Genomic DNA, 25,197 nt, shown 5'->3' on the forward strand with positions numbered 1-25,197 from the left:
AAAACTGTAATTCAAAATGTTTGTAGCAGCACTATTCACAGTAGCCAAGACATGGAAACAGCCTAAATGTCCACTAAGAGATGAATGGGTAAAGAAGATGTGGTACAGATATACAATGGAATATTACTAAGCCATAAGAAAGAATAAAATTATGCCATTTTGTAGGATGGACCTACGGATTATCATTCTGCATGAAATAGAAAGAGAAATACCATATAATATCACTTATATGTGAGATCTAAAAATTGGTACAGATGAACTAATTTACGAAACAGAAACAGACTCACTGACATAGAAAACAAACTTATGGGGACTTCCCTGGTGGTCTAGTAGTTAAGAATCTGCTGGCCAATGCAGAGGACATGGGTTTGGTACCTGGTCCAGGAAGATCCCACATGCCTTGGAGCAGCTAAGCTCAGGCGCCACAACTACTGAGCCCACTCTCTAGAGGCCAAGAGTGGTAACTACTGAAGCCTGTGCTCCACAACCAGAGAAGCTGCCACAAGCAGAAGCCTGCGTGCCACAGTGAAGAGCAGTCCCCGCTCGCCACACCCAGAGAAAGCCCTCACGCAGCAATGAATGCCCAGTGCAGCCAAAAATAAATTATTAACAAAATTAAAAAAAAAACACAAATGTATGGTCACCAAAGGGGAAAAAAGGTAGGGGAGGGAGAAATTAGGAGTTTGGGATTACATACACACACTGCTGCTAAGTCACTTCAGTCGTGTCCGACTCTGTGCGACCCCATCCCTGGGATTCTCCAGGCAAGAACACTGGAGTGGGTTGCCATTTCCTTCTCCAATGCATGAAAGTGAAAAGTGAAAGGAAAGTTGCTCAGTCATGTCCGACTCTTCGCGACCCCATGGGCTGCAGCCCACCAGGCTCCTCCGTCCATGGGATTTTCCAGGCAAGAGTACTGGAGTGGGGTGCCATTGCCTTCTCCACATACACACACTACTATATATATAAGATAGATAACCAACAAGACCTACTGCATAGCACTGGGAAGTATGTTCAGTATCCTGTAATAAACCATAATGGAAAAGAATATGTATATGTATGTATAACTGAATCACTTTGCTGTACACGGGAAACTAACATAACACTGTAAATCAACTATACTTCAATTTAAAATAGAACGAAAGCAAGAAATGGATCCTTTAGCCCCACGCAAGTCTTCAGAGTCCGCGGCTTGGCCAACAGCTTTCACTGCAGCCTCAGCAGAATTCATGAGCTAGAACATACAGCTAAGCCACCCTATATTCTTCACCGTCAGAAACTGTGTGAGATCATATATGTATATGTTTGGCCATGCCACGAAGCTTGTGGGATTCACCAACTTGGGACTGAACCTGGGCCGTGACAGTGGAAGTCCAGAATCCTAACCAGCAGGCCACCAGGGAACTCCTAACATCTGTTGTTTTAAGCTACTAAGTTTGTGGGTAATTTGTTGCACAGCGATAGGGAGAAGACAAATCTCTCTTGAAGATTCATATCCACAACTAGCCCACTACTAAAATACGCACCATTCAGAGCATGCAAGTCAGGAGGGATGTAATGGAAGTTAACGTGAGATAAAGTTCTGGTTGTAGGAAAGAAGTAAAGATATAGAATAATTTTAAATTATTATAAATTAAAACTGAATGTTAAAGCTTTTTGAAAGCCAGGTATAAAGGAGTGCATATTGCATGAATCCATCTATATAAAGTCAAAAAACAAGCACTTTTGGTGATCAAGGACAGTGGAAAGTCAGTAATTAGAAGGAACATGAGGGAAACTGCTGAGGGGTTGTGTGCTGGTTCCAGGAGTTTTGTGTTTTATAAATTCACTGAGTTCTACACTAATGAGCTGTGCTTTTGTGGGAGGGTGGGGTGTACATACTTTACGCTTCAACTGGTAACCCCTGAAGAAGTGAAAATGTAGAGGATAACATTCAAATTAGGGTGTAGAGGGGGCAGTGATACAAGAGAACAAAAATAAACAGCTCAGAAGACAGTAAGAAAGGAAGACAAAGCAAAAAAGGTAGGCAAGTAGATAATTACAAGATGGCTGAAATGAATCGATGTGTATCAAGAGTTATAATGAGTGATGACGCGTAGGTGCACCAGTTAAAAGACAAAATGTTCAAACGAGATTTTTTAAAAATCTAGCTGTATCCTGTTTACAAAGGATGTATGTTTTTATTTTTTATTTTATTTTTACTGAAGTAAAGTTGATTTACAGTGTTGTGTTAATTTCTGCTGTACAATGAAGTCAGTTATACACTTCTACATTATTTTTCATTATGGTTTATTACAGAGATATTGAATATAGCTCCCTGTGCCCAACAGTAGGACCTTGTTGTTCATCCATCCTACGTATAATAGTTTCTATCTGCCAACCCCAAGCTCCCAATCCATCCCTCTCTCCCTTGCCAGCCACAAGTCTGTTCTCTATGTCTGTGAGTTTGTTTCTGTTTTGGGACAGAGTTTTGGGGGATGATGTAGAAAGGATGTAGAAAGCTTGAAATTAAAGCACTGTGAAAGATACACCAGGTAAAAGAATGCAGGTAAGTATATTAGTATCAGACATAATAGATTCTAAGGCAAAAATCATTATCAGAGATAGAGAGTTTCCATATAATGATACAAAAAGATTTAATTCTCAATTTGCATTCTAATAATATGGCCTCAAAAACTGACAGAACTACAAGGAGAAATGCATAAACACAACTCTCTCAATAACTAATAGAATAAACTAACAAAAATTAGGAAGGCTATAAAAGATATCAATAGCACCATTAATAAGCTTAATCAAATGAACACACATACAGATTATAGCCAACAATTATAAAACATGCAGTCTTTTTAAGAATACATGGAATATTTGTTCATATTGGTATAAGTCAGGCTGTATGAGGAGGTTCAATAAATTTCAAGGATTGGTATTATACTCAAAACATTCTCTAACCAGAATGCAACTATGTGAGAAACCATCAGACTAGAAAAATACTTGTGTTTAATATTTTAAAAACTCACTTCTGAACATTTGACGGGTCAAAGAGAAATCAAAATAAGTGTGTTTAAAAGCAAATAATAATAAATACATTACATATTAAGACTTACGAGATGGAGCCATAGCAGTACCTGAAGGAAAAGTACAGACCTGAGTATTTGTATTAGAAAAGAACAAAGTCTGGTTTAAAAAGCTAAGCTTCAAATAAAGGAAGGAAACAATATAGATAGGAACAGAGAGCTTTGAAACAGAGAACAAATGTACAAGAGAGAACTTGGGAGTCATCACTCTAAATTCTAGAGATTAAACCCACAAATGAAAATCACACGCGCAACATTTTAACCACACATCTGAAAATGCAGATGAAATGAACAAACTCTGATAGTTAGGTATCGACTCTACTTTTTAACAGGTTTAAAGTATTTCATAATATTAACGTTAACACTTAGGCTTAAATTGAGACTATGTTGAAAACAAAAAAAAAAGTTTATACCATTTATAGGCAGAAAACCTTTGTTTTTTAACTTCAAAACTCAGGTGACTGAGCAGAAAAACTGTGGGTTTTTTTTTTTAAAGCCACACAGAGACAGGAAACCCCACCTGAGTGCGTTAGATGCCTCAAAAGGTCACAACGCTAGCAGGACTAAGTGTTCAGGTGTCAGGCCAGGAGGAAATAGCAATCACTTGCTCCAAAGCAGAAAAATGAAGCATTGCTGACAGCTCACACTTGCCCTGTGTTCACAATGCCCATAGATTTTCTCTCCCGCACACTTCAGCTATTTATGTGGACACACATTTATACCTTTAGTATAAAAAATAGTAACAGCTAACACTTACTGGACAGCGTATGTGCAAGGACTTTTCCCAAGGCTTTACCTATGTTCTTTCTAATCTTTACAATACAATCACGTGCTATGGCCTCACTTGCTGACAGGCTCACTCTTAACTGGGTGGGGCCAAGACTTGGGGTCAAGTCTAGCTGATGCCTCCCTTCATCCATCCTCTTGTACACAAAGGCTGCAGGAAGATGTCTACGGAGCATCGTGAGTCCCAGGCAGGCTTGGTCCAAGACCAGCCCCTGGAGCATGTACAAAGCACTCACCTTCTGAATAATATCCCGCAGAGCAAAATACTTCTCAGTGAGGTCCCCGGCCTCGCTCAGGGGGGCATCATAGTCATAGCTGGTGGGCTGTGGTTGGTAGGGCGTGTTGGCTCCTGGAAGACAAAACCATGCCACTAGTTACTACAGAAGGCCTTCTCCTGTGACAAGCTCGTATGGATTTGTGGAGGGGGTGAAGAAGGAAACACATTAGAGCCAACTGTTAAGTGACACAGAGGTGGCCCTCCAGATGCGAGGTTTCTTCCTGCAGATGGCCCTCACTAAGCACCCTGGTGTCTACAAAGGACTTTCCCCATTTACTCTCTCGGCAACCCCAGCAGATATCCCCACACTGGATCAGCAGGGCATCTGAAGCTCCCCAAAAGCCCCAGACATCTCGCAGCCAGCAGTGGCCAGGCCTGTGGCATGACTCACATGTCTGACTGTTAACCTTGCAGCTGTGATCTTGTTTATGACCTCCTCTGTGGCTAAGAAAGGTCCACGGGAGACACACAGGTTTCTGGGCCCAGGATCAGCAGCAAACCACTAAGGGGTCATCAGACCAAATAAACTGGGAGAATTTTATCATAATTTTTCCTAGCCACAAAAAAAGACCATAGGGACTTCCCTGGTGGTCCAGTGGTTAAGACTCTGTGCTTCCACTGCAGGGGGCGAGGGTTCAATCCCTGGTCAGGGAACTAAGATCCCACATGCCAAGTGGTGTGGCCAAAAAAAAAAAAGAGAGACCATACAGTAAATATAGGAATGGTTCATTTGCTTTGGAAAATACTGTGGCAGTTCCTCTAACTCTAAAAACAGAGTTAGTTACCATAAGAACCAGCAATTCCAATCCTAGGTGTGCAGTAAAAAGAACTGAAACAGAGGTTCAAACACTTACACATCCATGTTCATAGCAACATTATTCATAATTGCCAAAAGAGGTGAAACAACCCACATGTCCATCATTGATGAATGGAGAAACACAATGCAGTATATCCACATAATAGAATATTATTCTTCTATGAAAAAGAATGAAGTATGATACACACTATAATATGGATGAACCTTGAGAAGATTATGCTAAATGAAAGAAATTAAACACAAAAGACCACATACTGTGTGGTTCTACTTGTACTAAATGTCCAGAATAGGCACACCCATAAAGACAAAGAGTGGTGGCCAAGAGCTGGGAGAAGGGGCAGTGGGGCATTTCTTGGGCATGAGGTTCTTTTGGGGGTAATGAAAATGTTTTGGAATTAGATGGTGGTAATGACTGCACAAGTCTGTGCTAAACACCACTAGATCATATATTTTAAAAATCATCAGTTTTAGGGTATGTGAATTATGCCTCAACAAAATGTTTTTTAAAAAAAAAGAGAAAAAAAAGACCAGAATATATGAACAAGTAAGTTATAGCCAGAGACTATGACTTGCCCAGTTAGCTTGATTTTAAACAATAGTTTCTAAATGTACAACTTACAGCCCTTAAAATTTTTTTAAACAAAAATGATTTTGTAGGAATTCTCTGGCAGTCCAGTGGTTAAGACTCCATGCTTCCAATGCACGGGGTATGTGTTTGATCCCCGGTCAAGGAACTAAGATCTCACATGCAGTAAAGTGTGACCAAATAAAAGAAAAATGATTTTTTGACCTATTGTATAGCCAGAGAACTCGATATTTTATAGTAACCTATTAGGGAAAAGAATTTGAAAAAGAAATATATATATCTGTATCTATATCTATCTATATATATATCTGAATCATTTTGCTGTATATCTGAAATACAACTATTTGTAAATACTGTAAAGCAACTATACTTCAATAAAATTAAAATAAAGAAAACCTAGAATAATTCAAATTTACATAGGGAAAAAAATTCCACTTCTATGATTCTTACACATTTGTAAATTAAATTGAAATGTTGAATTGTAAAAAATAACTTCTGAACATCTAAAACAAGTATAGAAGGGTAATTCATAAGCATCCTAATGCTACTCATTCATATAACACTGATTATTTCATAACATCTGCATATTCAATTTTAAAAAATCATTCTCAATAGAAAAGTAAATTTCTCTCTTCCTAATAAATAAAAAATAAAAGTGATTTTTTAATGTTATATAGGCAATCTTACATATTAGGAAATTTAGCAGAAGACAAACCAAAACAGAAGAATCACAGATGGCCATAGGCATGGACAAAATCAAGCACCAGAAACATTCTACCATTAGATTCTACAAACAAATGTTAAATTGCTCTTACCATTCCAATAGGCAAAATTGGTGCCACCTATAAACATGTACCTACAAAGAAACAAGAGAACAGATGAGCCCACAGCTCATCATGAACCCACTGCTTCACCATGAGGCCACAGCTAGAGGACACCCTTCCCTCCAAAAATTAACACTCACATGTTCACATTTGCCCCGAGAGCAAGCATATCATGAAGGGTGAAAGCCACCGCTTTAGGGTTGACTGTTGAATGACGTTGGCCCCAATGATCTAACCATCCAGTGTAGAATTCAGAATTGATCTAAAAAGAAAGGGATATGGAACTTAGGACAGACTTAAACCTTCCCATGCTGGGCGTCCCAGTAACTACTGCCCTAGGTTATCCACTGAAGAACAGGTAGAGGGGGCAGCTGACATCCACTGCTTTACTGGGAACTGGGGACCAATGAGGACATTTCATAATAGCATTGCCTAAACTCAGGTCTCAGGTTTGGACAATGCAGGTGTTCCTGAAAAGCTGTACCTGCATCAAAATCTTGTTAACCAATCCCCAGTTTGAATAAGGGAGGAAAGTTTGTTGGGCAAAAGAATCAGATGACAAAACATGTTTATGAAATAATTAGCTCCAAATTCACCCTGTGTGTGAATCCAGATTTTCAGATCTCAGGTTGACTTATTTTAATTGTAGAAGAATTTAATTGAATTGAAGAATCGTTGATTTACAATGTTGTGCCAATCTCTGCTGTAAGCAGAGTGACATGTCGACATTCTTTAGATCTCAGACTGACTTAATGTGTGGTAGAAATATTGTCCAAATATTCTAGCGCTTGGTGTTTCTGTTGGGCATGACCCTGCCAAGCCCTTGTCTACAAAAGGAAAGAGAGATCTGGCTGTGTTCTGGGGACTTCCTGTCTCAGGCTGCAGGAAACAGCTCCACTCAGAGTCTGTGAACATGGGTTCTGCATGACTTGGGAAGCAGAGGCCAGGTTCAGAAAAGGCTGCTTTGTACAAAGGTGGGCACACAGTCAGGGCAGCCTGACCTGCTGCGGGGAAGACACCCCTCACGTGGGGCCAAGTAACAACAACAACTGCGTGGAAACGGGAGGCGGGGAGAGGGACACATTCACTACGGGCTGAGCACGCCTGCCAGGACCTCACTGGCGTCTCTGCCTCCCAGCCGGCCACGAAGCGTGCCACAGAGCCCTGCAACTCCCGGAGCGGCTGGCACCCTACATCCCCACATCTCCTGGCTGCTTGTCGGAAGCTCAGTGCCCCCCTCCCCAGACCCAGTACATCAATGTCTGCATTTTCACAAGACTCCTATGTGATTTCTAAGCAGATTAAAGGCAGGGCAGCTCAGTCACAAAGAACTCTCAAGAAACACAGACCCAACCTCAGGTCCTGGCCCTGCCACTCACCAGGTGTACAAGCAGGGGCATGCGACACAGTCTCTGAGCCTCACTGAAAAAGGAGCTCTCATAACACCACTTGTGAGAGCCGCCGCGAGGACCAAAGGCGACGAGCTATGCCAAGGTGCAGAGCCTGGGACTTCCCTGGTGCTCCAGTACTTAAGAATCTGCCTTGCAATCCAGGGGATGTGGGTTTGATCCCTGGTAGGAGAACTAGGATCCATTCCGGGGGGGACAGAATGGGGACCACAGTGAACATCCCCCCTCACTAAGCTCTGCTTCTTTTTTTCGTTTGCATTAGAAAAAATAAATTGTATTTATTTTTCTTTCTTTCTTTAATGATTTGACCGCACTGGGTCTTCGTTGCAGCGAGCAGGCTTCTCTAGTTGCAGCACATGGGCTTAGTTGCCCCCTCAGCGCGGGGCCTTAGTGTTGAGCAGGAGCACTGCTTCAGCTGTTTCCCATGTGTCCAGAAGGCAGTCTCCACAGCCCCATCAGTTCTGACCCCAGACCCAGGGAAACCAAGGATCCACTCCCACCCTTCACAGCACCTCATCACTCTCCCCCAACAGCAGAAAAGAAGTCTGTACGACCAAGTGGTCTCCCCATGCCTCACCCCTGACTCTTACCAGGGGTCCTCTGGGCTCAAGGCTTCTCTGGAGCATGAAAGCAGCTGTGAGGTTGGTACCTGAACAATGAGAAAGAGGAGAGAGGTCAGCTCTGGGAGTGACAAGTTCAAGAAAAAAGATTCCTTTGGAGACTTTCCAAAGGAAGTGGGTCCAGTGGTTAAGAATCTGCCTTGCAGGGACTTCCACCTTCCAATGCAGGGGACACGGGTTTGATCCCTTGTTGGGGAACTAAGATCCCACGTGCAGGAGAGAAGCTAAGAGAGAATCTGTGCTCCACAGCGAGAGATCCTGAGTGCTGCAGCTAAGACCTGGCGCGGCCAAGTGTATAATAAATTCACTTCTTAAAAAAGAGGACTTTCCCTGGTGGCACACTGGGTAAGACTCCACCTGCTGATACAGGGGACACGGGTTCGATCCCAGGTCTGGGCAGATCCCACATGAGGCGGAGCAACCAAGTCCATGTGCCACATCTACTGCGCCCACAGGCTGCCACTCCTGAAGCTCACGCGTCGAGAGCCCGCAACAAGAGAAGCCAGCTCAGGGAGAAGCCCGTGTACCACAACGAACAGTCGCCCCCGCCCACTGCAACCAGAGAAAGCCCGTGTGCAGCCACGAAGACCCAGCACAGTTGAAAATAAATTAATAAAATTAAAAAAAAAAAAAAAGATTCCTTTGCAGGACTTGAGCCTCCGGCTCCCTGCCCTCCCTCATACCCCCATGGGCCTGCACACCTCCAAGCCAGCTTTAGGTGAGGACTGCTTTAGGTGGGGACTCAGACCATACATTCGATAGAGGTGGGGACCACAGAATGATGTTTCGTTTGTGAACAGTGTCTGGGCCTCTCCTCATTCCTTTGGGAGATCATGACACAGGCCTTGCGCTTCCTCTGTGTCCCTAGAACCTAGACACGTGGCTGGTGCGCATCTCTCTTCACTCGGGTATCTGGTTGACCGAGCTGCGCCCTACATGATGACCCTGCTTTGAACATACTTCCTGGTGCCTCCACAGCACCGTAGGCATCACAGTGCCACAAATTAGAACCAGACATGGGAAAACAGACTGGTTCCAAATTGGGAAAGGAGTACATCAAGGCTGTATATTGTCACCCTGCTTATTTAACTTATATGCAGAGTACATCATGAGAAACGCTGGGCTGGAAGAAGCACAAGCTGGAATCAAGATTGCTGGGAGAAATATCAATAACCTCAGATATGCAGATGACACCACCCTTATGGCAGAGAGTGAAGAGGAACTAAAGAGCCTCTTGATGACAGTGAAAGAGGAGAGTGAAAAAGCTGGCTTAAAACTCAGCATTCAAGAAAACTGAGATCATGGCATCTGGTCCCACCACTTCATGGCAAATAGATGGGGAAACAGTAGAAACAGTGGCAGACTTTATTTTGGGGGCTTCAAAATCACTGCACATAGTGACTGCCGCCATGAAATGAAAAGATGTTTGATCCTTGGAAGAAAAATTGACAAACCTAGATAGCATATTAAAAAGCAGAGACATTACTTTGCCAAAAAAGGTCCATCCAGTCAAGGCTAGCTATGGTTTTTCCAGTAGTCATGTATGGATGTAAGAGTTGGACCATAAAGAAAACTGAGCACCAAAGAATTGATGCTTTTGAACTGTGGTGTTGGAGAAGACTCTTGAGAGTCCCTTGGACTGCAAGGAGATCCAACCAGTCCATCCTAAAGGAGATCAGTCCTGGGTGTTCATTGGAAGGACTGCTGCTGAAGCTGAAACTCCAATACTTTGGCCACCTGATGCGAAGAACTGACTCATTGGAAAAGACCCTGATGCTGGGAAAGATTGAAGGCAGAAGAAGGGGACGACAGAGGATGAGATGGCTGGATGGCATCACCAACTCAATGGACATATGCTTGAGCAAGGTTCGGGAGATGGTGAGGGATAGGGAGGCCTGGCGTGCTGCAGTCCGTGGGGTCACAAAGAGTCAGACATGACTGAGCAACTGAACAACAACAAATAATTAACAAATCAAAGGGACAAATCGTTCTCTAATTACATTTATCCTGAATCACAGAGTATACTCTGTATTTCAATTTGTACATCTCAAGCCATTCCAGACCACTTGTGCTCAATTTTTGTCTTCTGAAGTGTCCCATTAGGATGTCTATGTCTCATCTTGCTTCCCACATCTTCTGTTCTCCCCCCACTCTTCTAAAAAGAGAAAGGGTTTCTCCACAGAGAAGTAATGAGCACGAACAGTGTCTCTCCAGCCAGAGTCGAGGACACCCTGGCCCACACTGTTCTGTCCAGTTCCTGCAGCAGGTGTCCCGGAGTGCAAGGACGCCAGCCAAGTCTCCAAATAACCCCTCGCCGTCGGACAAGTCTTGGGCTTCTCTGTGAGGCTAGCTCTCAGAAGAGAAAGTGATGATCAAGAAAGAGTGGAATTTCATTTACTTTATGGCTGTAAATTTCTCACTATTAACTAAGCATTAGGTGGTTTCTAGATCTTTTTAAAAATTTTTATTGGAGTATAGTTGATTTACAATGTTGTGATAGTTTCAGGGGTACAGCAAAGTGAATCAGTTATACACATACATATATCTACTCTCTTATTTTTTTTTATGTACTTTTCTCATATAGGTTATTACAAACTACTAAGTAGAGTTCCCTGAGCCGTACAGCAGATTTTATATGTTATCTATTTAGCACATAGTAGATCCAACCAGTCCAGGGAGGCCTGGCGTGCTGCGGTTCATGGGGTCACAAAGAGTCAGACACGACTGAGCGACTTAACTGAAGCAAACAATCTCCCAATTTATCCCTCCTCCCGCCTTATCCCCTGATAACCATATTTGTTTTCTACATCTGTGACTCTTTTCCTATTTCATAAGTTCATTTACACCTCCCCTTTTTTCTAGATTCTACATATAAGTGATATCATGTGACATTTGTCTTTCTGTATCTGACTGACGTCACTCAGTATGACAATCTCTAGGTTCATCCATGTTGCTGCAAATGGCATTATTTCACTCTTTTATGGCTAATATTCCTCTGCATGTGTGCACTACATCTACTTTATCCATTCCTCTGCTGATGGACATTTAGCTTGCTTCTATGTCCTGGCTATTGTAGACAGTGCTGCACTTAACGCTGGGGTGTATCTTTTTGAATTCTAGTTTTCTTCTGCTCTACCCTCAGGAGTGGGATTGCTGGATCATATGGTAGTTTTAGTTTTTAAGGAATCTCTATACTGTTCTCCATAGTGGCTGTTACCAACTTACGTTCCCACCAACAGAGTAAGAGGATTCCCTTTGCTCCACACCTTCTCTGGCATTTACTGTTTGTAAATTTTTAGATGATGGCCACTCTGATCGGTGTGAGGTGATACTTCATGGTAGTTTTGGTTTACATTTCTATAATTATTAATATTAGTGATGTTGAACCTCTTTTCATGTGCTTTTTGACCATTTGTATGTCCTCTTTGGAAAGATGTCTACTTAGATCTTTTCTCCATCTCTTGATTGGGTTATTTGGTGTTTTTAGTTTTTTGGCTTCCGATCTTGAAACCTGCTCTCAAGAGCCTCTCCTAGGATCTGACCCCAGGCATTGCCCCTTTCACACTCCAATAAATGAAGTCGCCACCGTCCCACCTGCCCCAGGCACACTGGCCTTGAGTGCGTCCTTGAACCCACAGCGGTAGCAACCATGCCGTCACCCCACATACAAATAACACTTATAACTAACTTGTGATAATCCTCAATTTGTTCCTCCCAGCAGAAAAACACTGTGCTTCTTCATCACCGTGTTAGGAAATGTGCCAAAGCAGGAGGAAACCATCGTGCCACTTCCTGTGCAGCTCTGTGTAGGTGACGGACTTCATCACCAAGTGCTCTGAGCAATGTACCGTGTTTCTAGAAACACTCAGCTCGCTGGGAGCCAGTTACCTCTTTCTTTGTAGTGGAGAAGAATTTCTTTAAAAATGCAACTTCAGTCTGAACACCCTTCTCTACAGAAGGCAGTGCTGGACATGTCTCCTCGCTCAGACAGGACAGCAGTGGGGTCTTTATGCCACTTGAAGAGCTGGTCTTTTGGGCGAGTGGGGTAACGTTTTATTTTGAAATCATTCCAAATTTATAGGAAAACTGTGAGAATAATACAAAGAACTTATTTTCCCTTCACCCAGGTTCCCCAATTGTTAACATTTTACCACATCCATTGGTTTTTTCCCTCTCTATATAAATATGCACATTTTTTTTTCTGAGCTGTTTGAGAATAAATTGTAGACAGGATGGTCCTTTACCCCTAAATACTTCAGCATGTATTCCCTAAGAGCAAGAGCATTCTTTAAATAAATACAATACAATGATAAAAAAAAAAAAAAAGGAAATTAACATGGATAGAATACCATTATCTAAAGGCTTTATTCAAAGATTTCAATTGTCTCAATATTGTCCTTCATAATAACAACAACTAAAACAAACAGAGAAAAAAGTTCAGGACCCTTTTCAGGATCACATTGCACTTAGCCATGATGCCTTTTATAAAAGCCGCTCTCAACCCACATGAAGATCTCTTAATGTCATTTCAGCCCGAGCACCCCAGCCACGCTGTGGCTTACACAGCACGAATGCATCAGGAAAGACGATTCTTTGCAGCATCTTCCAAACCACCTCCGGCCCATCACAGTCCCCAGTGTTATGAGTTACACAGAAAGAAGACGGAAGTGCCAGGTATGTTCTCTGCACTCCAGAGCTGACCTCAGAGTTCACAGTGGCCTCAACCCGGCCCAAGCATCCAGCCACACCTTGGGGGCACGGGGGGCGGGGGGGCGGGCAGGTGCAGAGAAGAACAGCACATCCCAGACACAGCCTGAAAGGTGGAGCTCCTCCAGCTGGGGGAACCCCTGGCAGCAGCCCCTAAGAAAACAGGACTCCAGGCTGCAGCCAGCTCCACCAAGGCTGGAAACAGAGCCTGTGTCCTAAGGGCCAACTCAGCTGACATCAAACCATCTCCGCCACCAAGGGGTGCTTTATCAAGTATTCTATGTTACCGTTACAGATAAAGGAAAATTTGGGAAATCCTACTCAATATGCCCAAGCCACTTAAACAATAGCTGCCTAGAGCAACTGACCAAGTAAAAGGCCCACATTCGCCGGCTGAGCTGGGTCTCTGCAGATACCAACCTGCGTTGAAGTCCACGGTGGCATAGAGCCCCTGGAGCGCCCCGCACTGCAGGAACCTCTCATTGAGCCCGTCCGTGGTGAACAGAAGCACGTCCTCACCCAGGTGGTCGTGGAAACGCTTCTGCAGGAAACGCAAGTAGTCGTAATCACAGGAATAGTAGCTGCCATATTCATTTTCAACCTGCAAGTTTAAAAAAGGAAGAAAGTGAAGTCGCTCAGTCGTGTCCGACTCTTTGCGACCCCATGGACTGTAGCCCACCAGGCTCCACCATCCATGGAATTTTCCAGGCAAGAATACTGGAGTGGGTTGCCATTTCCTTCTCCAGGGGATCTTCCCAACCTACGGATCGAACCCGGGTCTCCCACGTTGCGGGCAGACGCTTTACCGTCTGAGCCACCAGGGAATCCCATAGTTTAAAAAAGTTTTAAAAAGAGGAGGGGAAAGAAATCAGAAGACTCCAGCGTTCTAAGGCAAACTGTTGTTTGGAGAAACTCCCCGAGCCTCTCTGAGATGATGAGGCTTAGTGGTCCCCTCCCCCTAAGTATCTCCTACACTTGATTCTCAAAACTCATTTTCCAAAGAGCAACTCAGCATAAAAACCTAAGCCTGTGAGTCACAAGTAAGACCCATTGCAGCCAAATGAATAAATAAATATTTTTTAAAAAAATCTTAGAGGTATAGAGTTTAATGAAGGAAGCATGACACTAAAAGAATAAACATAATACAACTTCCCTAACAGAAAATCCAAACCAGTTAAAACCAAACTATAAGTGTGGGTGTGCGGATAGTTGGTTGGTAGAAGTGTAAAAGAAAGCAAAAAGCTGATGGTCGTGAAAGTCAGGACAGTGAGAAAAAGTAGAGCATGATCAGGAAGCTTCTAGGGTCCTGGCCGCATACCATTTCCCATCTTGGGTGGCCATTCTGTGGCTGTTCTCTCCACAGTGCTTCATTCACTGCACATTAATGTGTGTGTGTTACAGCTCACAATTCTACAAAAATTTAAAAGTTGCCCAAACATAAAAATTTCAACTGGCACACAACACAAAACAAGCTTCTGTGATACGAGGGATATGTTGTCTTTGAACATGAGCATAAGAAACCAAGAGCCCCCAAGAAGGGATAGTTAGGGAGTGTGGGATCAGCACGTCTGCACCGCTATATTTAAAATGGATAACCAAGAAAAACCTACTGTAGAGCGCAGGAACCCTGCTCAATGTTATGTGGCAGCCTGGACGGGAGGGGAGGATGGGGGAGAATGGATCCATGTGTATCTGAGTCCCTTTGCTCTGCACCTGAAACTACCACGGCATTGTTAGTAATTGTTAAATCCAACACAAAATAAAAAGTTAAAAGAAAAAGAAACCGTGAGCCCCCAGAAAACAGGTGTCTAGCCTGAGGGAAGCCGGGAGAGGAGGTTAACGGAGCTCCCCCAGAGGGGTTACCCGAGGCAGCTCTAGACAGAAAGGCACTGGTCAAGGAGGCGAGACAGGTGGAGAGCGCTCCCCAGAGAGCAGGCTGTTTGCAGAATTGCCAGTAGCTCCAGGAGGCCTGTGGACACAGTCAGGGTGTGGGGAGGGTGGGGAGTGATGCAGAGGAACCAAATACCACCGTCACTGTCTAAAAGTACTACCTTCCAAATGGCTTAATGCATGATGGTTTTCTCAGCAAGAATCCCTCTGTCTATACTGTCAAGGTATGGGTTCAAAAGGCAGAATGGGGACCTCCTGGGTGGTCCAGTGATTAAGACTCCATGCTTCCAATACAGGGGACACAGGTTCAAGCCCTAGTCCCTTTGAAAATAAATAAAGGAAAGCTTCATAAATACTGGCAAGGTACATTCCCCCTCATTTTCTTTTTCCTCCTTTTAATTAAGAGCTATTTATAGGGACTTCCCTGGTGGTCCTATGCTGAAGACTCTGTGCTCCCAATGCAGGGGGCATAGGTTCAATCCCTGGTTGGGGAACTAAGATCCCACAGGCTGCACGACACAGCCAAAAAGAAGAAAACAGGTACTTAAATGACTGTGTCTTCCTTCATCGTCTGGCTGCCAAGGAGTTCAGAGCTAACTTTAAGGTCAGCTCTAGCAACAAAGTGGGTTCACAGCCTCTGCACCCCGAGTTCTTTTCTGGCCATGCCCAAGCTGACATCGTCGATCTTCACTTACTTTTTCAAGCCTTGTTTATCCATTAACATCATTATATTACAGTAAAATGTAGGAGTGTATTTTAAACAGGATTGTAGTTAATGCACACACATAATTTGGTTCGCTTTTTAGAGAAAGAGAGAAAAGCTCCACATTGGCAAGACAGCTGAGCGCTGTGGTCACAGGCACAGACATCAAAGGCCCAAGAGTCCTCGTGCAAATCTCAGCTCTGCCTCTTCTCATCCATGTGGCTCCACCTGTAAAACGTCTGTCTGTCTGTAAGAGGTGAGTGTGCCTTCCCCACTGGGCTGCATGAGGAGTCCCTGAGCCGATGCACAATACCCGGCACCTTGTGAAGGCTCAAAATGCTGGCAACAAAGCGTATATTCAAGTTCTCTATCACTGCCAAGGAGGGGAAAGGAGAGGCGGGGCAGGGGAAAGGAGAAACACACAGAAAAGGGCTTGAAAGACACACAGAAGAAGTTGAAGTGAGATTCTGAAGAACACTGATTGTTCCAGAGCAGGAGTTTGCTGACTTTTTCAGTTAAGGGCCAGAGAGCAAACACTAGGGGCTTTTGGGCCATAAGTCTCCGTCTCAGCTACTCGAGTACGTTACTGGGGTGTGCGAGCACCCTAGACGATGCATAAATGGCCGTGTGCCAGTGGCATTGATTTACCACAACGGCAGAGGGCCCCTATTGCAGGTTGCAGATACTTGCTCTAGGATAATCAACTCACCCTGTAAGCTCCTAAGTACCCTACATACGAACCTTCAAGTTGTGAACTATCAAAGATGTGAATGTGCTCAGAGAAAGGATGAAGAGAAACAAGAGGAAGGTGAAGAAACTGAAGAACTGAAAAGATTCACGACGCAGGGAAATGGCAAGGGGATTTTCTTGACTTGAGGAACCACTGTTGGTTAGTTTTCTAGGCGCGGGACCCAAATGTAGAATAGTTCACAAAGACTGCAGGAGCTATTCAGAATGCAGTCCAGTGCTACCGCTGTCATCTACAACGACAAAAAAAGAGCTACGGCCTAGATATCGCTGGGTCAGTTTCCAAGAGAGTAGACAGAATTGTTTGTCTATGACAAACCTAGACAGTGTATTGAAAAGCAGAGATATTACTTTGCTGACAAAGGTTTGTATAGTCAAAGTTATGGTTTTTTCCAGTGGTCATGTACAGATGTGAGAGTTGGATGATAAAGAAGGCTGAGCACCAAAGAATTGATGCTTTCAAACTATGGTCCTGAAGAAGACTCTTGAGAGTTCCTTGGACCAAGAAGATCAAACCAGTCAATCCTAAAGGAAATCAACCCAGAATATTCATTGGAAGGACTGATGCTGAAACTGGAGCTCCAACACTTTGGCCACCTGATGCAGAGAGCCGACTCACTGGAAAAAATCCTGATGCTGGAAAAGATTGAAGGCAGGAGGAGAAGGAAGCGACAGAGGAGGAGATTGTGGGTGGCATCACCAACACAATGGACATGAGTCTGAGCAAATTCCGAGAGATGGTGAAGGACAGGGAACCTGGAGTGCTGCAGTCCATGGGGTTACAGAGAGCCGGACACGACCGAGCAACTGAACAACAGACAGAATTGATCCAGCAAGGAACCAGAACCTGCACCATCAGCATCAGGCATGGATGAAATCAAAGCTTGTCCTCCGTCCCCTATCACTGACGACCCTTCAGCTCTGCCATCTCCCACCTCGTCTCCCTTCTCCAGTCAGTTGCTCTTCTTGCCTGCTCGCTTGATGCCAGCCCCCGTGTGCCAGTTGTTGTACTGTCCTACTATACTTTTCAAGGTACTGTACTGTAAGATTGAAAATGTTTTCTTTTTTGTGTTTGTTTTTTAATGTATTGTGTGGAAAGTATTATAAACTTATTACAGTACAGTACCATATAGCCGATTGTGTTAGTTGGGTACTTGGGCTAACTTTGTTGGACTTAGGAATAAATTAGACTTAGGAACGTGCTCTTGGAATGAAACTCATTCATACATAGGGGATTTACCGTAAAGCAACAAAGACATTTTCAGTTGTTGACCTTCCAAAACAACAGGTATAAACAGAGGGAGTCCCTCATGACGAGCGCCCCACAAGTTAGGTTGTAGGGTAGAAGGCCCCCATTCCTGATTACCAAGGGGCAAAAGGACTAGGTGGGCTTTGAGCAGGCAGAGAGATGTGGGGAGGAAAAAGAGGAGGAAACTGAGTCCCCTGGCAGGATCCACAGTGAAGTTCATGTCATCTGGGGTTGCCAGGGATGGATACAGGAGAAAACATGCCCACTGTCCACCCCTCTAATCAGTCAACTTTGCTCTCCTGTGCAGAGTTCGTATCTGATGACATTTTGAAAATGAAAGTGTTAGTCACTCAGTCGTGTCCAACTCTGTGCTACCCCATGGCCTGTAGCCTGCCAGACTCCTCTGTCCATGGAATTCTCCAGGCAAGAATACTGGAGTGGATTGCCATTCCCTTCTCTAGGGATGACATTTTAGTGCCTTTCAATAACCAAAAGATACAGAAAACTTGTGAGCAAAAATTGAAAGTGATTTAGGGGGGACTTCCCTGGATGTCCAGTGGCTAAGACTTCTTGCTTCCAATGCAGGGGGCCTGGGTGTGATCCCTGGTCAGGGAACTAGATCCCACATGCCCCAACTAAGAGTTAGCATGCTGCAACTGAAGATTCTGCATGCTGCAACTAAGACCCAGCACAACCAAGTAAATAAATAAAATTTTTTTAAAAAGTGACTTAGAAGCAAAGGGCTTTCCAGGCGGCTCAATGGTAAAGAATCTGCCTGTCAATGCTGGAGATGCAAGAGATGTGGGTTTGATCTCTCGGTTGGGAAGATCCCCTGGAGGAGGAGATGGCTACCCACTCCAGTGTTCTTGCCTGGAGAATCCCATGGACAGAGGAACCTGGTGGGCTATGGTCCATGGGGTCACAAAGAGTTGAATGTGACTAAGCAACTCAACAACAACAAAAAAAAAAGTAAAAAACAGTGGGAACTGAGGAAAACCTGAGATCAAGAGGAAGGAAGAAGACCCAGCTAGGCAGACACATCCAGTTTCAGCCTTGAAATCCTCATGTAGGAAAATGGGCTCCTATCAGCTTAACTGGTACAGACTCAGGACAGGTGGGGGCAGTGAAAGCTACCAGTAGGCTATCTCTCTGGGAACAGCAGCCTGGCCTTTCTCTACCACGCAGTGTCGGAACAGGCACCCTGGTCAGCCCAGCCCTCTTGCTGCAACCTGCATATTCGTTTGTTAGTTTTTTTTTTTGGTGGGGGTGCTGCCCCACACAGCTTGTGGGATCTTAATTCCCTGACCAGGGGGTGAACCCAGGCCACAGCAGTGACAGGGCAGAGTCCTAACAACTGGACCGCCACAGAACCCCCTACAGCTTGTATCTTAAGCGCACAGAAATGGCCAAGCTCCCTCCCCACCATGACCATCCCTACAAACAGTGAACAGTGCTGGTCCCAAGTGCTGGCCCACATTCCCCTAGGGAGCGCTGCACACACCCCATGCTGGTCCGGGACACAGCCAGTTTTACATAACATACTCTCTGCAATAAGAGAACCCTTGCAAAATGACCAACAAACGTGGTTTTGTCTGATCTAAGTCATTTTACAAACACCGAAAATCACAAGTGAACCGATCTTTCTGTTGGAACACTCTTGCCACATGACATACTCCTCGATCTACCAGTCACTGCAAAGAGAAAAACATATGGAAGAAGGAAGGTGAGGGCAGGAAGTGGGAGAAAAAACACAGTGGCCCCAGCTCACCGCATCCTCTTTCCACACCCACAGGAGCCGACGACCAAGGTGATACAGACACCAAAGTGGGTCGGTCCGGGGTGCATCCCTGCAGCCAGAAGGCTCGTGTGAGCAGAGGGGAGCCAGGCTGCAATCCTTACTGCCACCAGCCAGCTGCGTGACCTTGGCCAAGTCACTTAACCTCTTTGGCGACGGTGGCTGGGATAACTGAATGGAATCCATAGGGCAGCCAGCACAGTCTCACAGAGGGCATTCAAAAATGGTAAAGCCCTCTCAAAACGCAATTTAAATCAAGTACCATCTGCAGCATTGCCTCTTAGAGATAGACACAGGAGGATAAAGAGCAAGGACCTTACTGTAGAGCCCAGGGAACTATATTCAACATCTTGTAACAACCTATAATGGAAAAGAATCTAAAACTGAATGACGTCGCCGGACACCTGAAACTCATACAACACAGCAAATCAACTACACTTCAATTCTAAAAATTAAAAAGAATAAAGAAAGAAAGAGTCACATGAGGCTCACGTCTGCTTCACTCCCATATACTGTGTGGATAAATGGAAACCTCCCCCTACCCACCTGGGCTCCATGATTACCTGCACTGTGATAATCGGGCCTCCATTCTTGTAGAGGAGGGGCCTCATCTTGGGCAGAAGGACCCCCAACCACTTGTCCACAGCCGCAAGGTAATCTGGAAAACAACCAGGTTTAACACCATCACACACCTTTTGTCTACAAAGAGGCACCATGCAGCCTGTTATCCTGGAGCTGGCAGCAGAGATCAAACAGACTGGATTCAACCACTACCTTCTGAAACGGGGGTATCACGTGCACTCCAAGTCTGATAAAAGTTGTCCTGCCTGGAGCTGTCTGCTCAGCGGAGCCTTCGGAGGACCAGTGTGCCTAGTATCGGCCCCTGCCGCTAGGACCACAAGCCTGCAGCACAGAAGGCATCTGCCAATGTTTGTTGAATGACTGAGTGACGGGTCCTTCTCTGTCACAGCTGAGTTCTTTAAAAATTAAGTTCTAATCAACTATACATTTACACTGTCAAATGGGGATAAGTACGCAGTTCATAAAGCTGCTGTAAGTATTAAATGAGATAGTACGTGGGAAAACACTAATAATACACTAAAAATGTAAAACGTGAGGGTAGTACGCTAAGAAGAAAAGGCACGCAGAGCGTAATGTACTAGCCTTTTTTTTTTTAATGTACTAGCCTTTTATACAGCAGATTTAATCATTGTTAGCTGCTCTTATGACCGGCTTCATCCCCAAGAGAAATGAAGTCTTCAGAAGACAGAAATTCAGCTAAGAACTCTACTGAGTACTCCGCAATGACCTACGTGGAGAAAGAATCTCAAAAATATGCATAGCTGATTCACTGTGCCGTAAAGCAGAAAGTAACACCACATTGTAAGTCAGCTACACGCCAGCAACAATAAATGCAGCTAATCGGGACCTGCAGACTGATCAGGGTTTATAGCTTAGATAAGGGAAAAACCTATTGCTCACGGATCACTCTGTAGAAGCAGATGAAGAGACATCCAGTGATGCCACCACAGAAACTACGTCTGCCCTTCTGGTTAGCTGGGGGTCACCCCCCCATCAAGTCACAGACTGAATGGAGGCAGAGAAAGCATTCAAGTCAGTCAGTCAACCGCAGATAGGGCCCAGTGCCAATTCAAAGAGTTACCAAGGCATCGACGAGATCTGGTCGGGTTGTTCAAACAATCCTTCTTTCCTACACACTCAGTGTCTGGTAGAGAATGATGGACACCCACACTTTTGCTAAACTTTCAGAAGCATTCACCCAGGAGTACCCCAGCCTTTGAAATATTGTATCTGACCCTTTGGATATAAAATATCTGAACTTTCTTAAATTCTCTTACAACATCTCTAACAACTCACCTGGATCCGAAGAACGCAGAACAATAGATTTTTTCTCCAATAGCCAAGCAGGTAATCCTCCCTAGGATGGGAAAACAAGCAAACAAATAAAAAAAAGAAACCATTTTAAGGTCTTAGGGGAGATAGAAATTATTAATACTACTAGCAGTGAGAGTAAAGAAGAAATGTGTCATGCAGAACAAGTATTTAAGCTAGGCTTTCTAGTTTGTAACTTTCAGGGCAATGAGAAATTGTAAACATAATAAAAAATAAGATCACTCTGCATGAATGCAACGTTTTGAGAATCAAAGATTTTTCCATAGATTGCTCCCCTGAACCTCACATCTACCCTGTGGGGCAGACAGAGGCCACTTCATGAACTCCTCTTAACAGATGAGGAAACTGACTTCTGTCTGTGACCACCAGGAGGACCCATGCCTTCTCACCCCTCCCTGCTCCTCTCTGCCTGGCCACCTCCTAAGGTGAAAGACACTGGGCTTTCTTAGCTACAGGCCCGTGCTATCTGGGAGGAGATTCATCCACAGCGCTTTCATTCCCTTTCCCCCAGAGCCCCGTCTGCCCACGCAACAGGCAGACGAGGCCAGGTTAGCCGCACTCACCATGTCCCACTCTGCACAGATGTAGGGTCCAGGCCTCAGGATGACCAGCAGTCCCAGCTCGTGTGCCAGCTGAATGAAATGCTCCACATCGTGGTCCCCAGAGAAATTGTACTGTCCAGGCTGCAGCTCGTGGAAGTTCCAGGCCACGTACCTGCCAAGACGCACACAGCTCCTTCCTGAAAATAGCTCAAAAGTCCAGGTATCCCATACAAATTTCTAAACCACTCAGCAGAACTATAAACCCACAGGACACACACAGACATCTTCCTAAGGCAGCTCTTGAGAAAAAACTCTTGCTTTGAGCTTTCACGGCAGCTACCCAGATAATCAAACTTGTGGGGACACTTTTAAGTGTATGCTCCACAAAGGATGCCCATTCCTATTTAATGCTTGATTAAAAAAAAAAAAAAATATATATATATATATATATATGGAGTTCCCTGGTGGCCTAGTGGTTAGGATTCCGGGCTTTCATTGACAGGGCCGGAGTTCAGTATCTGGTTGGGGAACTGAGATCTTGCAAGCCACAAGGCATGGCCAAAAAACAAAAAATACACAGTTACATGGACACAAACTTCTACTGTGTAAAAATTATATATGCCTGTGTAAGGCTTAGGAAAAATGAAAGTTACCTGTGTTAAGGTCATAAGAGATATACTTACTTTTTGAAAAATGTTTTTCAATAAAAACGGAAAAGCCTCCAAACCCTGTGTCCTCCTAATCAAAAATTTTATCAGGAATACCCTGAAGGAGGTAAAGTAACAAAAACTCTGACCAGTTCCCCTGACTGCCTGCAGCACAGGACACAAATTTAAATACGAAGCTACCCATTGCCATCACAAAGGTCTCTCTGATGACCCCTGACTTATGGTTTCAGGGTTTCAGGGTTCCCTGGAACCATTTTGGTCTCCGAGAACTTAGTTTAGTTTTAAAAGTTTAGTTTTAGGGCTAAAACGACAGACAGGCCCCAGTGGTCCTACAACCAGGAGAATGAGTGGGACTCTCCCTAACCATCTGTCCCAGGAATCTGCTGCTGGATTTTCTCATACTTTATCTTTGAAAAGTTATCAGCAATCCACATCAGCAACACAAAAACCAGAGTGGCCAGCCACCCCAGCTTCCTTCTCAATTAGTCACTTTGAAACAAACAGAAGAGATGAGGAGAGATAGTTATTGGGGGTGATTCTGTAATCCTGGGCCATAGAATCACCCCAGCAGAACCACAAAGACAAACTAGGTTTCAGGGATCTACCCAACAAGGCATGTTCCCCTAGGAGCTGAGAGGAGCTATGGCCGCCTACAAACACACTGATCTTCAAATCTCAGCCAGATTTCCGTCCAAAAGCACATGCCTCGGCAAATTTCAGATTTATCAGTTGCATTCGGTAATAGTGAACTTGAAGAAATGGCATCATCCATGTCATATGTCCTGCACACAGCAAATCCTCAATCAGTGTTACTTCCCTTTGCCTTTTTAAGCTGATATTCATTTTATGATTTCTGCTGACAAAGTTCAAGGTTGGAAGAAGTAGTTAACTGTCTAAAGAAGTGACACCCAAGCCCATGACAAACCTCTCCCAGGAGACTGTGCATGCTAAGTCACTTCATGTCCGACTCTCTGCAACACTATGGACTGTGGCCTGCTAGGCTCCTCTGTCCATGGGATTTCCCAGGCCAGAATACTGGAGTGGGACACCAGACCATGTTATTCCTGTTCTGAGCAACGAAACCTCTGCACAGAGAGATGCAGCTGGCCCCCCACTCCAGGCGTGGGTGTCTCTGCCTTGGAGGGGAGCCCAGCGCCCTCCTACTTACGTCTGGATGGCGTTCAGCCCAGCCATCTTCATCTTCAGCAGCCGGTCCTTCCAGTAGAAGCGGGGCACACGGAAATAGTGAATGCTTCCTGAGATGTAGCGGAAGGGCTGGCCATCCTTGAGGAAGCGGTTATGGTGGTAGTCGATCTGGAATGTTCTCTGGGTGGCGTTCTACAGAGCAAGGATTGGACCACATGAGAACTTCCACCCTCAGAAAGCAGATGTTTGGACAGTGCTGAGGGACTCCCTACCCATTTAGTTTGTGTACATGCCTGGTTCTGGGCTATAAAACAAACCACTGCTGAGTTAGAGCGAGGAGGACCTACATGCAAAGTTCCAGAGGCTGGCACTAATGTGACAATCAGTGGTTGAGATGCTGAAGTTACATTACCAAAGAGTCCCCCTGCTACAGGGGACTCCTCTCAAACCCAGTGTGCTGGGGCAGCAACACACACGCGCATGCACACACACGCATGCACACACACTGCCCCCCCGCCCCAGCCCCCTGTGGCCATGCCCTGCTGGAGCCCTGCATTTCCCTCAGCAGGAATGTCACTATGCTGAGAGCAACAGGCCAGAAACCTCCAAAGCCCTGAAACCTTTTCCTAGCTGCTGCTCTGAGTCCCACCATGACCGAGCATCCTTCTCTAACCCTGTGTCTCTTCATCCATAAAAATGCAGGATGCCAGACTAAATGAACTCGAAGGCAATATCTGCAACCCAGTTTGTGAATCGTGAACTCAATCTGGGTGATTAGAACTTTTTTAAATGATAGAGAATAGAAAAAAGAAAGAAAAAAATCAGTGTTACACATAGTAAAGACAAGTGTTATTTAAAAAATTGTATTTTATTGAAGTAGTTGATTTACAATGTTGTATTAATCTTTGCTCTAGAGCAAAGTGATCCAGTTGTACCTATATATACATCTTTTTTCATATTCTTTTCCATTACGATTTATCACAGGATATTGAACATAGTTCTCTGTGCTACACAGTAGGACCTTGTTGTCTCTGCACTCTCTATATGATAGTTTGTATCTGCTGACCCCAAACTCCCAATCCATCCATCCCTCCCCCAACCCCCTTCTCCTTGGCAACCACAAGTCTGTTCTCTACAAAGATAAGTGTTATTTTATGAAACTTTAGTTATATAGGCATATATAGATTTGCATATGGATGTATATCTCTGTGGTGTTGCAGTGTAAGTTGTATTTCTAGAATCAAATCAAATTTCAAGAAACACTGTTTGGTGATCACTTCAGAAGGCGAAATGATAGGAGTTGAAAGAGAAGACCTCAAAGGGGAGGCCGACTTTTAGGTAGAATAGAACACTGCCCTCTGGTGGATGGAAAAAGGCAGCAACAGACCTCAAGTAGCAACAGGACCAGGGTTACAAATTGTTGTTGTTGTTTAGTCGCTAAGT

General features: G+C 44.5%; 1 protein-coding gene across 1 annotated transcript in view; it reads right to left on the reverse strand.

Annotated features, from left to right (window-relative positions):
- GLB1 (galactosidase beta 1) overlaps positions 1-25,197 on the reverse strand; it is a 100,932-nt gene that overhangs the window by 50,733 nt on the left and 25,002 nt on the right. Inside the window, exons 2-10 of the mRNA XM_061127684.1 lie at positions 23,777-23,946; positions 21,962-22,112; positions 21,363-21,423; positions 20,048-20,142; positions 13,521-13,701; positions 8,364-8,422; positions 6,505-6,626; positions 6,356-6,396; positions 4,097-4,209 (exon numbers count right to left, since the gene is read on the reverse strand). Of these exons, the coding sequence (XP_060983667.1) occupies positions 4,097-4,209; positions 6,356-6,396; positions 6,505-6,626; positions 8,364-8,422; positions 13,521-13,701; positions 20,048-20,142; positions 21,363-21,423; positions 21,962-22,112; positions 23,777-23,946 (993 nt within the window). The remainder of the gene's footprint in view (positions 1-4,096; positions 4,210-6,355; positions 6,397-6,504; positions 6,627-8,363; positions 8,423-13,520; positions 13,702-20,047; positions 20,143-21,362; positions 21,424-21,961; positions 22,113-23,776; positions 23,947-25,197) is intronic.

The sequence above is a fragment of the Dama dama genome, chromosome 24, assembly GCF_033118175.1.
Source record: "Dama dama isolate Ldn47 chromosome 24, ASM3311817v1, whole genome shotgun sequence".
Lineage (NCBI taxonomy): Eukaryota > Metazoa > Chordata > Mammalia > Artiodactyla > Cervidae > Dama > Dama dama.